This window comes from Hirsutella rhossiliensis (assembly GCF_020360975.1).
Source record: "Hirsutella rhossiliensis strain HR02 chromosome Unknown scaffold00011, whole genome shotgun sequence".
Taxonomy (NCBI): Eukaryota; Fungi; Ascomycota; class Sordariomycetes; order Hypocreales; family Ophiocordycipitaceae; genus Hirsutella; species Hirsutella rhossiliensis.
Genome location: NW_025408677.1, coordinates 1,916,705 through 1,932,167, shown reverse-complemented (window position 1 = coordinate 1,932,167; position 15,463 = coordinate 1,916,705). Strand labels below are relative to the sequence as shown.

General features: G+C 61.3%; 3 protein-coding genes across 3 annotated transcripts; 2 read left to right on the top strand and 1 right to left on the bottom strand.

Annotated features, from left to right (window-relative positions):
- Positions 1-394: 394 nt before the first annotated feature.
- On the bottom strand, positions 395-2,514 carry HRG_09005 (RNA recognition motif domain-containing protein; the record flags this gene model as incomplete). The annotated part of the gene is made up of 9 exons (XM_044867476.1): positions 395-596; positions 639-1,431; positions 1,501-1,614; positions 1,680-1,961; positions 2,019-2,087; positions 2,151-2,156; positions 2,213-2,257; positions 2,393-2,452; positions 2,511-2,514. The coding sequence occupies 9 exons, from the start codon at positions 2,512-2,514 to the stop codon at positions 395-397; spliced, it is 1,575 nt and encodes a 524-aa protein (XP_044717497.1).
- Positions 2,515-3,316: 802 nt separating this feature from the next.
- Positions 3,317-4,148, top strand: HRG_09004 (Beta-ketoacyl synthase; the record flags this gene model as incomplete). The annotated part of the gene is made up of 4 exons (XM_044867475.1): positions 3,317-3,446; positions 3,497-3,610; positions 3,672-3,788; positions 3,847-4,148. The coding sequence occupies 4 exons, from the start codon at positions 3,317-3,319 to the stop codon at positions 4,146-4,148; spliced, it is 663 nt and encodes a 220-aa protein (XP_044717496.1).
- A 1,406-nt stretch (positions 4,149-5,554) lies between these two features.
- Positions 5,555-14,365, top strand: HRG_09003 (mitochondrial protein; the record flags this gene model as incomplete). The annotated part of the gene is made up of 2 exons (XM_044867474.1): positions 5,555-11,896; positions 11,954-14,365. 2 exons carry the CDS (start codon positions 5,555-5,557, stop codon positions 14,363-14,365), a joined length of 8,754 nt encoding a protein of 2,917 aa, XP_044717495.1.
- Positions 14,366-15,463: the final 1,098 nt, after the last annotated feature.

The window sequence follows — 15,463 nt, the reverse complement described above, 5'->3', positions numbered from 1 at the left end:
AGGGCAGTCTCTCCTCACAGGCTTCCTCTCTCCCTCTCTGAAGAGCCCTCGTCCATGGCAGCGAGCTCCGCTGAGCTTGAGACACCACGAAACCCTCCGACCCTCGAAACCGACAGCCACCATGGGAGCCAACAGAACCCCCCCCCCTTCCGGCATGGGAGCCATGGTGCGAACAGCGGAGGCAAAGGAGACGATGCTTCGTCAATACGGCCCGCCCACCTCACTTGGCCCGGGGGCAACCCGCTGGCTGGCGCATCTTGCGACACCATCTAAAGTCGCCAAAGCCCCCAAAATAAGCCGGAAATGCGCACTAAATGTACAGTCTCCTTTTCCCTCAGTCCTCGCGCTCCCTTTTGTCTCCGAGCCTTGCCTCTTTTGTCTCTCTTTGGTGCCCTCACGACGCCACGGGGCGGCCTTGGCGGCCCTTTTTGTTGGGCACCGTCGTCCAGCCATCCTCGTCTGGCGAGTTCGGGGACTCGACCGGCGACTCGCCCGCCGGAGCCGCCGGCTGCGTCGGCGAGCCGTTGGTGCGGCCCCCACGACCCTCGACACGGGCGCCGCGTGGGGCCCCGCCGCCCCGGCCGCCCCGTGGTCCGCTGGGCACCCCGCGGCTCGCGCGTTGCTCCGTCGACGCCGACCTCCAGCTGCCGGCCTCGGCCGCTCTCGACTTGGGGTTTGCCACTTGGTCCTTGGGCTCGCGGGGCTCCTGGCTCCGGATCGGCACCTTTTGCTCCGCCGACTCTCCGTTCTGCTTCTCTGCTTGCGCGCTGTCCGCCTTGGCCTCGGCCGCAGCCTTCTCGGCCGCCGCCTTCTCTTCCAGTTCCTTGGCACTCTGTTCCTGAGCGTCGGCCTCGGCCTTGGCCGCCGCCGCCTGCTTGGCCACGCGTCGCTCTTCCTTGGCCTTCTCCTCAGCCTCGCGCTTCTCTCGGACGCTCTGCTGTCTCTTCTCCTCAATCTCCTTTTCCTTGGTGGCCGTGTCGATGGGGCGGGCGGCGCCAAACGGGCTCGCCTTGGTGTCGCCGCTGCCCGTGGGAGTGATCACGGACTCTGTGACCTCCGACACGGTCCGCTTTTGCAGGTTCAGGCGCGGGCGCACGGCTGGGCCGACGGCGGCAACAGCCGACGGCATAGAGGGGGATGACGGGGCTTCGCTGCCCTCGCGGGATGGCGGCGACGACTTGACTGGCGCATCGGGGCGCATCCGATCTCGCCACTGCGTGTCCTTCTCGGCTGCAGTGACAACGCGCTCGGGCTGATCTCGGCGGGGTGGGCGAGAGCCCTCTTGCCGGCCCTCGCCCCAAGCGGGGGGCCCTGGTCGATTGCCGCGGAACGATTCGCTGCGTTCGCCGAGCCCCTCCGGGGCAGGACGGGGGCGGCTGTCGTCGCGAGGCCGGGGTGCAAACTCCTGCTGGGCCAGCGGAGACAGGGGTCCTCGGCGCTCCCAGGTCAGCTCGCGCTGGGGTCGAGGCTCCGCGGCGGGCTCACGCGGGCGGCGGTCACCAAAATCAGACGGCTGGCGGCTGGATCTCTGGCCAGGAAGGTCGGGAAGCGGGCCCTTGCGGGTCCAGTCGGTCAGGTCGCGGGAAGAGTCCATTCGCCCGTCGCCTCCGCGGGCTGCACAGATAAGTCAGCGGGATGAAGAGCGTAGGGAGCAGTGGAGGGAGCAGGTGAGCACGTACGAGGATCGGCCACCTTGATCTTGATCATTCTTCCCTGGAAAGACTGCCCATCGAGGTCGAGGGCCTTCTTAAGTCCGTCCACGTTAGCAAACTCGACATAGCCGAAGCCCTTGGGGCGCATCATCTCGCGGTCCTCAATGATTCGGACGCTGGCAACATCGCAACCCTCAAAAAATTCCTCCACGGTTTCCATCGTGGCGTCATAGGAGAGATTGCCAAGGTGAGCAGTGTAAGGTGGCTTGTCGGGGATAGGCTGGGGGCCAAAATCGCGGGGAGCGTATGCTGGTCATGGTCAGCGGGGAGCCGGAAAGGGCTAAGACAAGCGCCCATGATACTCACCTCGGTCCTGCCAGGACGACATGCCACCCATGGGGCGAGGCCTATCGCTGGGCGGCAGCGGCTGGGTGCCTGGTGAAGAGTCTGATCAGCACGTCGGCCGAGGACGACAGGCGAGGGCAACGTGGCACGTACCGGTAACTACATCATCGCGTCAGCGTCAGTGGTAAGAGACAGGACAGTAAAAAGGCACTCACCATAGGTCTCTTCAACCTCGTCGGCCCAAGAGCCTCCACCGAAGCCTGGCAGCGTGTTAGCAGACGCTGGATTGAGACGGGGGGAGCCCCAGAAAGCACGGAACTCGTCGGCAAGGGGCAAGGGCATGTGACGACGGTGCCGTGAACAATTCGGCGGGAGGTTTGCGCGGGATGACGGACCTGAGTCAGTCAGAAAGTCCCCGAGGGACATTTTCTGCTGTTGTTCCTTCTTTTTGGGAGCTGTTGAGACGGCATCAGCAAGGCTTGCTCGGGGGCCATCGAGAGACAGGGGGCGTACCCATGATTGCGGTTGGGCAAAGGCAGGACGGCTACGCGCGACGGATTCGAGGACCGCGGCGCGTAGGCGGGCGGGCTGCTGCTGACAGAGGAGGGGCTTCCACGACAGCTCCGGTGCTCTCTCGCAGCGGGGACGAGAGGGAGGTCGGAGGGATCCTGATGGGAGGCTCGACTGAATGGTCGGAAGCGCGCGGGTGTCGGTGCGTGACGTCTTTGGCGTCAAGGCGGTGCCGTGACGTGGGTAGGTCAAACGAAATTTGCTCGGCCTGGGGGAAAAAGAGGTCGTGAAGAGGCAGGACGGCGAGGGTTGCCCTCCAATTTTCACCCGCCAGCGAGTGGGAGCCGCTAGTCCGGTTGTGGAATAGCCTTTTCCTTCGTGCAAGCTCCGGGCCCTCCAACTGCTTTCTACAGTGAGCTCCAGCGCATCAACGGCCCGCGGATGGGCCTTTTGGCGCTCCGCACAGGGGCAGCCGCGCCGTGAAACCCCACCTAGCCCTGGCGGAGGCTTGCCTTGGTTGCTTGAGTGAGGTATCTGTCCTGTACCGAGCTCTTAGGTACACACCACGCAGATAATGCTACCTCTAGACAAGAGTCAGGTGCCACGCTAACTCTCAGACATCATCCGGCAGGTACACACTCACTGTGGCGGAAAAGGCATCAAACTCATCATCATCCACCCTCATTCCAACAAAGAAGCCGCCTTGAGTGGTCACCAATTCCTCCTGAACTCGGCGCGGCTCTCATCGGGGCCTCATGGTCTGCCGCATCTTTAACGCCAGACCCTGACTTCCTCCAAATCCCATCTCGATGGGCACGACTCCATCCCAGGATGAGCCCCGGCCGGCTTCCTCGGCGCCACAGCATCAGAGGCGAAGCCTGCTGCCCCAGGGGGTCGTGGAACTCCTCGTCCCTCCCTTCAAGGTGGCCGCTGGGTGCGGTACGCGGTGGCTGTCCAGCTCTTATGCCGAGTTTCTGACGCCTACTCAGGTACGGCCGGTGTCCTGGCCGGAGTCGGGGCAGCCGTTGCCAGGGACACGAACCCTTACATGAGCGGATTTGCTTCGGGTACCCAATTCTTTACTCTCGGATACAGTTACTGGTGTACGTCTTTGTCCCAGCAACTCTGTTGGACATGGAACCTCGGCTCACAGCGCGCGTCAAGTCGCCAGGACAGTGGCGATTAGATCGTGGGGAGGCGAGGAAGGGATGAGACCCGTCGACAAAATCACGGTCAGCGCCACGGCAGGCTCGGCGGCCGGTGCAGTCGCGGGCTTGATGCGTACGCTTCCAGGGTCTTCCCCCTCCCGTTGCCGTTGCCGTTGCTGAAACAGCCTCAGGTGGCCCTGCCAAAATCCTACCAGCCATGATATTCTGGGGGGTTCTCGGTGCCGGCGGACAGTCCGTTGTCAATCACTTTGGCTCCAAGCCCAAGGGCACGGGCGACAAAGAGGGCTGGCTTCGATGGATCCCTCTCAAGAAGCTCACAGATGACGAGTACATGGACATGATGAATGAGAAGCTCTTGAGGGTCGAGGCAGACATTGCACTCATCGACGAGAGAATAGCAGAGCTTGCGGTAGCCGAGAAAGCAGAGATGCGGCGTCAGGACGTCTCGACGAGAAAATGTACGAGGCTCTGACCTCAGACCAGCGCTTGCGGTTCCTCATGGGCTTTGGACAAGTACGGCCATGTCAGAGGTTGCCGCTGTAGTATGGAATGCAGCTTAACAGTGACGCCGCGAGTAGATGTGACGTAGTCTACAGTGAGTACGGCGCATGCGCGTGAGAAGCAAGATGCAAAGTGTAGACGACCCCAGGACCCAGCAACTCGACCGAGAGAGATATAGACAAGCCTGCCCCGCCTTGCTGTGCTTTTGAATGTCAGACTCCCGTACCGGTGGTTCAGGGCAAGTCTGAGCAGCTGCCTCCTTCTGGGGAGACATGGCACGGCTCCAGGCTCGATTGGAATTGCAGTCACTGGCCGCAGATGGTGGGAAGCGGGTGATTGACTTGTCCATGCATGTACAGTTGGTTTTCCTGCCGTGATGCGCCGCGGGACGGTCCAGTGGGTCCCCGAAACTGCACAGCTCTATGACGCCGTCGCCGCCTCGGGCTTCGGAGCTGTCCGAGCAGGAGCCTGAGCTCGAGAGCTTTCTGGACGTGTGCCTAGAGAGGCGGGTTGGTAGTTGAGTAGAAAATGTCATCCTGCAATTCGGATCGTCACGCAAGACATGAAATGATTTCCAAGGTCCATTTTTTCTTTTCATCACCATTAGCGCATCTGCGATGACCTGTTGAGCGTGTAGCAGTACCTGTAGTGGGGGCGAATTTGGCGCCAAGAGCTCGGCTGCTTGCTTTGCGATAGGTTCCGGGTACCAGAGACAAGGTGCCTGGGGATAGCAATAAGTCACGACTCCCTTTCCAACACCATCGTCATCATATATTCGGAACTGCAACCTCCTCCGCCTTGCTCTTCACCTCGAGCACCGCCCACCACCTCTCGACACCGCCGCCAACTCCATTCCCCGTGTCTCCAATTATATCGCTTCCTCGAACTCGGCCGATCCTTGCGACTCTCATCTCCGCGCCCGTTACGCTTGGCCTGAAGCTCCGACGAACAGACAAGCTAGCTCCCTGCGACGCCGCCGCTGCTCTCCGCGCGCCGTCTCGCTGGACTTCGGGCCTGGCTCTCCCATACCTCAATCGCATACGGTCTGCGTTGCTCAGCGCTCACGAAAACCGCTTTCTGTTTCGTACTCGACCTTTCAAGTGCCAGCGGTACGCGCTTCAAGAGGCCGTCGAGGGCGGGTCTGCCACCGCCTCCCCTATCAGACGAACCTTGGAGTTCGAATACCATATATATCCTCCTGGATGGCATAATCATGTTGCAGGTCACTCGCAGCCACCTCTAACGATTTGTGTCATGGTCCATCTGGCAACAGCCCAATGTATGCTTCCGCCACGTCGCTCCAAGCTGCGCTCTTGCTGATGCGTCCTACTCTGAACAGTGACATAACTCTCGCTGGCCCTCGCTGTCCTGGCCATCATGGCGCTCCTCAACCCGACCTTTCTCCTGGGCCTCATCGTGCTACTCTACCTTTCGTCCTTTGTCATCTTCGCCGTGATTCGAATCATCACCGGCGTATCCATCCAGCGCATCGGATACCTATCGCTACGCCGCCTCGCATACACGCCCCGAGACGGCTTCACGGTCGAAATCCGGGGCCTGGGGCTCAACATCCACCGCCCCACGTTTGCGCAGCCGACTTGGATTAGCCTCGTCCTGAGTGAGCTCGTCGTGACAATCGATGTTCGAGAGATTCAGCGACGAAAACAGACAGGGGACAGAGAGGCCGGGAACGAAGCAGCTTGCGAGGATGAGTCTTCTTTCGAGTCGGCACCGCTGCATGAGAAGCGATCCGCACACCCGAATGCGCAGGCAGCGTCTCGAACCGCCATCTGGAAACATATTGTCAAGTCAAAGCAGAGGGTCCAGCGGCTGCATCGCAATATCAAATGGCTGCGCATGGTCGACTTGGTTGCGACAAACTCAACCATCAGCGTTGTGGACGTGGGTCACGTCCAGGTCGGCAGCTTCACCATTGCCGTCGACACTAGACGCAAGATGGTCGACCGTGCCCGCTTCTCCTTTCAGAAATCGCAATCGCAGAAACAAGACCACCGCCAGGCCGAGTGGATCGTCACGTTGCGAAGCCTCTTGTTCACTGCCGACGGCAACGAGTCGCTAGAGGTACTCGATCACGCGCTGCTCAATATACACGGCTTTCTATACGAATCCAAAGACGGACTGCGAGAAGCCACCGTCGCCCTAAAGCTGGGCAGAGTCCACATCCCCTACGACGACATCCAGCTGTGTGTGGCTAAATTCAAGCGGTGCCGCGGAGCCCCTGCGACCTCGCCTTCGGACGAGCCCCTGGACATTGCCATGAGTCCAACCGTGCCGAAATCGGACGAGCCTGGCAGCGAGAGCGCGGACTTGATGAGGACTGTTTCCGACTCGAAGCAATTCTTCAGCTCCATCTTGCGGGGCATCAAAGAGGTTCAATTCGCCGTCAGCTTTGTCGGCCTCACAAAGAATGTCACCTCGGTCAAGCCCGCCTCGAGCCCCATCCTTCTCAACGCCTCGATGAAGGAAGTTGGCTTCGACCTCCACCGCCTCGACTCCAAGTCGCCGGCCCATCGCATGTACTTTTCGTCAAAGGACACTGCCCACGAGGCCCTGGCTGCCGCCCTGTCCATCTCTCTTGGCATCGACGACGGGCACGGCAAGCTGGAGAGGCTGGTCTACGTCCCAATGGCCACCACAACCGTCCGCACCACGTTGCCGTCGAAGACGGTCCAGCTGGCGCAGGATGGCATCATTGATGAGAAGAACGCAAACATTCTGTTTGCCAACTCGGTCGTCACCTCACCATCGGTTGACCTCGATCCTCGCCACCTACCGCTTCTCATTGCCCTGATGCAGCCGGAACCGGCACCCCCCAAGGCGCGGCGCAACAGGCATTACAGCCTCATCTCACGACTCTTGCCTAAGGCCAACATGAAGCTCTCCATGCATGAGCCCGTGGTTCGGATCAAACTCAAGCCCTTGCAGGACACACAAGATCCGGACGATTTTGACCTCATCATTTCGTCGATATCATCCGTGTCACTAGACGTGGAGTCGTCTCATTCCTCGGTCGAGGACCTGCACTACTTCCTCGACGGTGCAATGAGGTTACAGTCTCATCGCCTCTACTACCAGACCTGCTCCGGAGAAATCTTCAATCTCATCACAACCGAGTCCCTGGACCTCAGAGTCCATCTGGGGGCCCACCCCGACGTCTGCGTCGATGTCACCGGCAACATTCAGTCCTTTTCCATCAGCATGGTGAGGCAGGAAATATCGGATGGCCTGCGGCAGATTGTCCGGCAGCTGCGGACGGACGTCGAGCCTGAAAAGCGCGCCACCTCCAAGACGATCCACCGCCAAAACTTCCTCCGCTCCATGCCTGACTGGCTCATCCGCTATCACTTCGAGGCAGCAGATTTCAACGTCGAGGTCGCCGGCGTGGACGAGGACATCTCGGACGACACGAGGGGTGTTTCTCTGCACCTCGACTCCTTCTCTGCCGAGTACCGAGCACACAAGTTTGAAGGGCCGCAGCGGCAGCCGACGAGGAGGCGGACGCACAGTCGGTCCATTAACCAGTCTGACTCCGACTTGGCCTCCACTCCGACGTCCCCGAGATTCAGGAGGAAACCGCAAAACACCGGCGATGGCCGTCGGCTCGCCCTGCACGCTCGTGGTATGGAGGCCCAAATCGTCGAGGCCGCAGACCGCCTCGAGGCCGAGCCGTTTGTCAGTGTCCCGCGCCTGGAACTCGTTTTCTCGGCATCGAGCGACGGCCATGGCCCGGTGTTTCACATGCAGTCGTCGGTTCGGACCGTCATGATGCAATATTCCCTGTACCGACACTATGCAATGGGCGTCGCCGTCATGACCTTGCGAAGGGCCTTCCTGAGGACGGGCCGAGACGCCCCAAGGCCTCGGCAGCAGAGCTCGTACCTGAGCCCAGACCAAATTCCTGCCTCGCCAGGCGTGTCCGATACGATCAGTGCATCGACGGTCAATCCTGAACTCTTCACGGTAGACGTCAAAGCCGCCTTGGTCCAGGTAAAGGCGGAAATGCCCCACGAGCCGTTGATGATGCTCCATGTCTATGGCCTAGAAGCAGGTCGCCATCGATGGTCCACTCCTTACCTATCTGCCAAGCTCGTCCGCCTCTACGTCGAGCCCCCGCGCACGCGCAATGTGTGGGCGAGGATCGTCAGCGTCAAGAACGGGCGCATTGATTGGCGCGAGTCGAGACACAAGCTGGCTCTCGGGGGATACGCCGAAGAGAAAATGATTGACGTTGCCACCGAGGCTATCCGAGTCGCAATTCCTCACGAAGTCATTGTCAATCGAATCACGGACAACATCACTAACGTCATCAAGGCGGTGCAGCAGCTTCATCATCGCTTCAAGACGGGGACCAACGAGTACATACTGGAAAAGAAGCCCCAGGGTCCCAGGAAGGTGCCCAAAATATCCTTTAGGTCCCGAGCCCTTCTCTTGGAGCTAGAGGACGGCGCGTTTGAGTGGAAACTGGGCATCATCTATCGCACCGGCCGCGTGGAGCAGATGCAGAGGCTAGCCCGCCAAGAGGCTTTCCGGGTCAAGTCAAAGAAGGTACGCGAGGAGGCTGCGGGACGGGGAAGCAAGGTCCGCTCCAAATCGGCGCGGCCCCGTGGCCGCCCAGACCAGTCATCCTCGTCGTGGTTCAGAAGTCGAAGCCTGGACAGCTACCAACAAGACGTCCACGGCCTTTCTCGAGGGACCATGCCGCGATATGACCCAGACGGCGAGAGCCTTGGCATCCACGGGCATGCAAAGGTGTCGGAAGACGAGGCGCGCGCCCACTTGGATCTTTTTGACGCCCAGTCGTGGAAGAAGCGGATCGACCGTGCGTACAAGGCGTCTCAAGCCAGCATGAGGGAGTTGCGTGGAATGTTCTGGGGCCTCAGCCAGACGCCCGAAGACGTCGAGGTGACCGAGAACATCCTCGAGGTGCCCCAGAGGCCTGCTCTCATGTCCACTATGATATTCGACTTTCACCTCACCATTGACAAGCCGACTTTTGCCATGAAGGACCTCCCAGCATTCATCCACAAGGTCGGCAAGGGGATGCCGCTGGACACAAAGTACAGCCTCCTAGTTCCCATGCATGTCTCCATCGGCATGAGCGAGGCTCGGTTTAACCTGCGCGACTATCCGCTGCCGTTCCTGCATATACCAGCCTTGAAGACGGGACAGTCGTCCAGGGTGCAGTCCGTCTTGCTCAAGGCCAACTTTGTCGTGGGCGAGGAGTTTCGAGGTGTCGAGTCGACTCGGCGGGTGAGGGTCAACGTGATTCCCCCACGGAACGCCGACGCCGCCTCACCCAATGACGGGGGCTTCGCCATCGAGGTCCGGCGCACGATTGGGCCCATCAAGTCGTTTTCGGACGTGTACATGGACATCAATACGGCCCTGCCAACCCGAATCACGTGGGGCCCTTGCTACCAGCCCGCCGTCCAGGACATGATGATGGTGGTGGAGTCCTTTACGAAGCCGCAGGTCGACCCGTCAGAGCGAGCAGGCTTCTGGGACAAGCTGAGGCTCAACACCCATTCTCGCATCCACTTGGCGTGGAAGGGGGGTGGCGACATGCACCTGTCGCTCAAGGGCACCCGCGACCCGTATCGGGTGACGGGCAACGGAGCGGGCTTCCTGATGTGCTGGCGCAGTGACGTGAGGTGTAACATCAACACCGAGGACGACGCGAAGCGTTTCATGACGATTGACAGCGGCGAGTATATCCTAGCCATACCAGACTACAGCCACCTGATCCGGGAAGCGGCGCGCCGACGCGAGGTCGACGAGGGCCTGCTGACGGAGGACAGCGTCAAGGCAGGCGCCATGTTTAAAAAGGTAGTCATGAAGCTCTCGGGCAAGGTTCAGTGGATCACGGGCATCATGTTCGAACGCGCCATCGAGGACGGCAAGCGGAGCTTCGACTTCAAGCCACACTACGAGGTTGTCCTGCGGAACCCCATGTACGCAAAGTCGGAGGACGGACTGCCTTACGACGCCCTGCGGGGCTTCCGCAGCCGGCACATCCACTTGTCCGTCGCGGTGCGTGCGCCTGCGGACCGTGACTGGATGGCACAGAACCCCGAGCCGTCGAGGAGCTACAACTCGGTGCATCTCACGCCTCGGTTCTTCACGCACTTTTTCGAGTGGTGGGGCCTCTTCAGCCATCCCATGTCGCTGCCGATCCGTCAGGGTCCCCTCTTCCCCGGCCGCGAGAGGAACAGCAGGAAGTTTGGACGGCACATGGCGACGGTCAAGTACAGCCTACTCCTGGCCCCCCTTTTCCTCAGCCACATCTACAAGCACAAGGACGCTGAGGACTACTCGGAGCACGCCGTGTCGGCAACTGGTCTCAAGGTCCGGTTCGATAGCTTCATGCTCGATCTTCACCAGCGAAGGGAGGAGTTCAACACGCTCGGCAAGGGCAAGAATGCATCCAACAGGACATCCGGCATCAAGGTCCACGCCGCACAGCTCGACCTCGTCAACGCGGACGTCCGAGCCGTCTCGGCTAGCCTCAAGGGCACGACGACGGAAGCAATCAAAAAAGGGTCCACCACGATGCTCATAACCGAGCAGGACGAGAAGCCTGACCTGTCAAAGTTTACCATTCCCGACAACGACTTTAGCTGGATCGACATGGACGACTTTGTCGAGCTGGACTGGATTCTCCCGACGGAGCCTCACCCGGAGACCCAGATCCTGCCCCTGGCCTTTGCCCCTCGGCTGACGTACTTTGGCCAGACGGACATTGGCGGCACCATTGCCGGGGATCCCATGCGGACGAGCCCCTTTGGTAACGAGCCGACACACTTTTGCATCATGACGCACGATGACGATCCCAAACGCGTCCAAGGCCAGCTGATCCAGGAGCGGCTCGACCAGCTCGAGGTGCAGATGCTGACGCATTCGAGAAACGTGGGCGAGGCCGAGTTGAAGGCAGTGCAGACGGATTCGCAGGATCCCGAGATCATGGCGGACCTGGAAGCTCTGAGGAAGCACACTGGTGTGTTGAAAGAAAAGAAAGCGTCTCTGGAGAACATGCTCGAGCAGATGAACGCCCCGACGCCTGCAAACGGCGACGGCAAGCGAGGGTCGGCGATGTCGGCCGAGAGCGACGGCGTGCTCGACATACCCTCGGCAGCCGAGTTTGAGAGCGACTTCAAGAACCGCTTCGTTGTGCACAACATGCAGCTCAAGTGGAACAACTTGCTGCGCAACATTGTGCTTCGCTACATTCACCAAAACGGGCAGCGGCGGGGCTTCATCTACTACCTGTCCCGGCCGGCAGTCAAGTTCATCCTGGACATTGTGGAGGAGCAGAACAAGGCCAAGTCGAGCAAACCAGCCAGGGCAGCGTCGGTGGCGGGCACGGCGTCGCCTAGCCTGAGCACCGCGGAGAGGGACAGCATCCACGACCTCGAGGACCGCATCAAGAACATCCTGGGCGATAGGCGACGAGGCACAACGGGCGCCAGCTTCGCGGCCAACGCGGACGGCACGTGCACCTCGATCGAGGACCTGGAGAGTGGCATCTCCAAGGAGTTTAGCCCTCAGCACGGCTACCACGTGCGGCTGATTGCGCCGCAGATCCAACTGCAGAGCGACAAGAACAAGAAGCACGTGGTGCTGGTGACGGCCAAGGGCATGGAGCTCAAGGTGCTGGAGGTCATGGACAAGAAGCGGATCTCGGACACTGTTAGCGGCCTGGTACAGCGCCGGTTCCTCGTCAACATGGACAGCACGCAGTTCTTCGTCACCCACCAGAAGTGGTTCCTGACCAACCTGGTGTCCATGTACGCGGGCAGCAAATACGGCACGCCCCGGGGCTCGTCGTGGCCACCCTGGGTGCCGATGGAGGTCATGTTTAACTTCACGGCGGACCCCTTTGGCTTCAAGCGCGTCGTGCAGAAGACGTCTGCCATGCTGCGCTACGACAAGTACAACAACCTGCGTCTCAAGTACAACGACGAGGTAAACACGGACGAGGGGGCCAGCCTGACGTCGCCGGAGAGCACCGAGAGCCGCGCCGACAATCTCTGGGTCGAGTTTCCCCAGGCGCGCGCGCTCTGCAACTCGTCGCAGTACTACGCAATGTACGTCATCGTGCTGGACCTTCTAATGTACAGCGAGCCGCTGGAGAAGACGCGCAGCGAGCGCCTGGAGAAGATAATCCTCGCGTCCGACTTTAGCGACCTCAGCGGCGCGCCCCAGATGGTGCAGCGGCTCCAGGAGCGCATCAAGCAGCTCGAGGAGATCAAGCAGCACTTCCAAATCTACTCGAAGTACCTCGACAAGCGGGCGTGGGAGGACCGGCTAGCGCTGGAGCGCGACCTCGCGGCGTGCGAGGACGAACTCTTCTTCATGATGAAGGCCATCACGACGTCCCAGCGCAAGTACGACATTGACAGCGACACCAACGCGTTGCTCAAGTGGAGCATCTCAGCTCGTGAGATCGTGTGGCACCTGATCCAAGACTCCAACGAGCCCTTGGTGGAGCTGCAGCTCAAGGACGTCGAGTACGACCGCACCGACAACTCGGACGGCTCGCACATGAACCTGATTCGCGTCGGCAAGGTGCTGGGCCTCAACTTGCTGCCGGACGCGACGTACCCGGAGATCATCGCGCCCTACTACGGAGACGAAAGGGCGTCGTCTGCGCCGGCCGCCGGGCAGCCGCAGCAGGACAGGGACATGGTCCGCGTCTACTGGCACATGCTGGAGGCGATTGCGGGCATACCCGTCATGGACCGGTTCGAGGTCAACCTGTTTCCCGTCAAGGTGCAGCTGGAGCGCGAGGCGGGCAAACGGCTTTTCGACTACATCTTCCCCGGTATGGACGGGGACAAGGTGGCGACGGCGAGGAACCACTCGCCGTACATGATCAAGCAGGACATGGTCGGGCTGGAGGAGGAGGACAGCGAGTCGCTGGCGAGCTCCAACAGCCGGCTCGGCACGCCGTCAACGGGCGACCGGGAGCCGGCAGGGTTCTCGACGAGGGCGGGGTCGCTGGAGCTGCGGCTGCGGCCGACGCTTTCGTCCAACGCGGTGCAGGAGCGCAGCCCGAAGAAGGCCCTCAGCGTCAACAGCGGCGAAGGCCACGGGTTCCGTCTGTTCCGCTCGGGAGGGACGGGGCGGACAATGCTGTCCAAGAAATCGTCGCACGACTCCCTTCGCGGCTCGGGAACGCCGCGGCCCGGGACCTCGATCGGGCGGACGTCGACGGGCTTCTCGTCGCGGGACGGGCGCGAGCCGGACGGCAAGAAGGGGACGCGGTTCGGGCTGCGCGGCAAGGGGCAGGCGGACGACAAGCAGCAACAGCAGTCGGACGACCTGAGCAAGATGATTACGCGGGCGAGCAACTACATGACGTTTGCGTACATACGCATGCCGTCAGTGGTGCTCTGCCTCAGCTACAAGGGCAAGGACCAGCGCAACTTTGAGGACGTGCACGACTTTGTCTTTAGGCTGCCGACGATGGAGTGGCAGAACAAGACGTGGTCGAACCTGGACCTGGCGCTGGCGCTCAAGAAGGCCGTGGTCAAGGCGCTCATCTCGCACACGGGGGCGATAATCGGCAACAAAATCTCCAAGCACCGGCCCAACGCGGAGCAGCGCAGCAAGCTGAGGGAGCTGGCGAGCAGCTCGGTGCTCATCTCGGCCATGCCGGCGGCGCAGCACTACGCGGGCAGCGTCAACGACAGCGACGACTCGTCGAGCATGTACGGGACGTCGCCCGTCGACTACTCGCGGTCGCCGCCGCAGTCGACGCGCGGCAGCACGCACAGCAGCATCCCCGCGCCGCGATCGTCGAGCCGCAGCAGCAGCGTGGCGAGCGGGCGGTCCCGGCGGACGGGCGGCGGGGGCGGGGGCCTAGTTGGCAACGTGCCGACATACCTGACCATGACGCCGCCCACGCCGGTGGAGGGGAGGGCGGAGAGCCAGGGACTGGGGCTGGACCTGCTACGGCCGTCGTCGAGCAGCAGCCCGGGGCCATCGCACCGGCGGGCGCTGAGGAACGTGGGCGTGGCCGACAGTCGGCCGTCGACGAGCGCGGGCCATCTCGAGACGGGAGACCGGCGGAGGACGACGGGGGGTGGATTGAGGGACAAGCTCAGCGCGCTGACGCATAGGAAGAGTCACCGCGAGGATCACAGCGGCGGCGGGAGCAGCGGGTAGGGGGGCGCAAGAGAGGGGGGGGACTGTTTGGAGGAGGGGGACGGTGACACGCACGACTGGACACAGCGGCAGCCGCAGCGGGCGCTGAGGCAGCCTGATTTACTTTGACGCCCCCTTTTTTATAAATCCTTTTGGAGTGAAGAGAGATAGGGGTGGGGGGGCAAGCTTGGTGTTTGCGGATAAGCGGGGAGCATGCATCCAGGATGGGACGGCGCGTGTTTTTGAGGTTGAAGAGATGGGAGATGGTGGAGGCGGCGCGTGCGTTTGTCTATCTGATGTGGCGGCAGAGGGCGGTTGATGGAGGGCTGTACATATTGGACCTTGATGACGCATCTGTGAATACAAACAGGATACGCCTACACTATCGTCCCTTGCAAGTACGGACAGGTGGAGCGGGATGTGGTTCCTTTTTCATGAAGGGTTGCGAGGGCGAGGGGGAGGAGGTGCGTTGAAGATGGTCATGGTCTGTCTGCCGGCTCGGCATTGCACCGTCGACGGTTCTATTCCGTCTCTCGGCGTGAATGCCCAGCCGGCAGACGTCTTGCTTGACGGGCCCGCGCGCGGGACGGTCTTGGCCACCCCTTCCATTCGTCGTCATCCCCCCCCTGCAGGGTCCGGGTCCGAGCGGGGGAGCACCCCTTTTCCCTGAATGCGAAGGATGGTCGCTGTGAGGTGAAGTCATGCGTGACATGGCCTGGGCTTGGCGAGGCACGGCATCAAGCCCGGCCAAGAAACCAGGGACGTTTGTTTGGATCTTTGGATTTTCCAATCTATCGCCAGAGGAGAGCGGCAGAGCTTGAGAGGAAGAGAGTGATTCGGATGGAAACAAGGGGGGGGGTCACGGAGCTGGTCATCTGGCCACACACACACACACCACACACACACGCGCGCGCGCGCCCTGTTCCGGAGACAGACACGATGAGCGTGTCGGGGGCTGCGGGGGCGCTTCAGGTTTCTCTTTGTTCATCCAGACTGGCCGGCTGGCCATGCACACGAGTTTATTGTTGCGGCTCAGGCGAGCATGTATCTGGACGGACGGACGGCTTGTGTCGGCTTGGCTTGGGGAAGGTGGGCGGCGAGATGATGGGGGTGAATGAA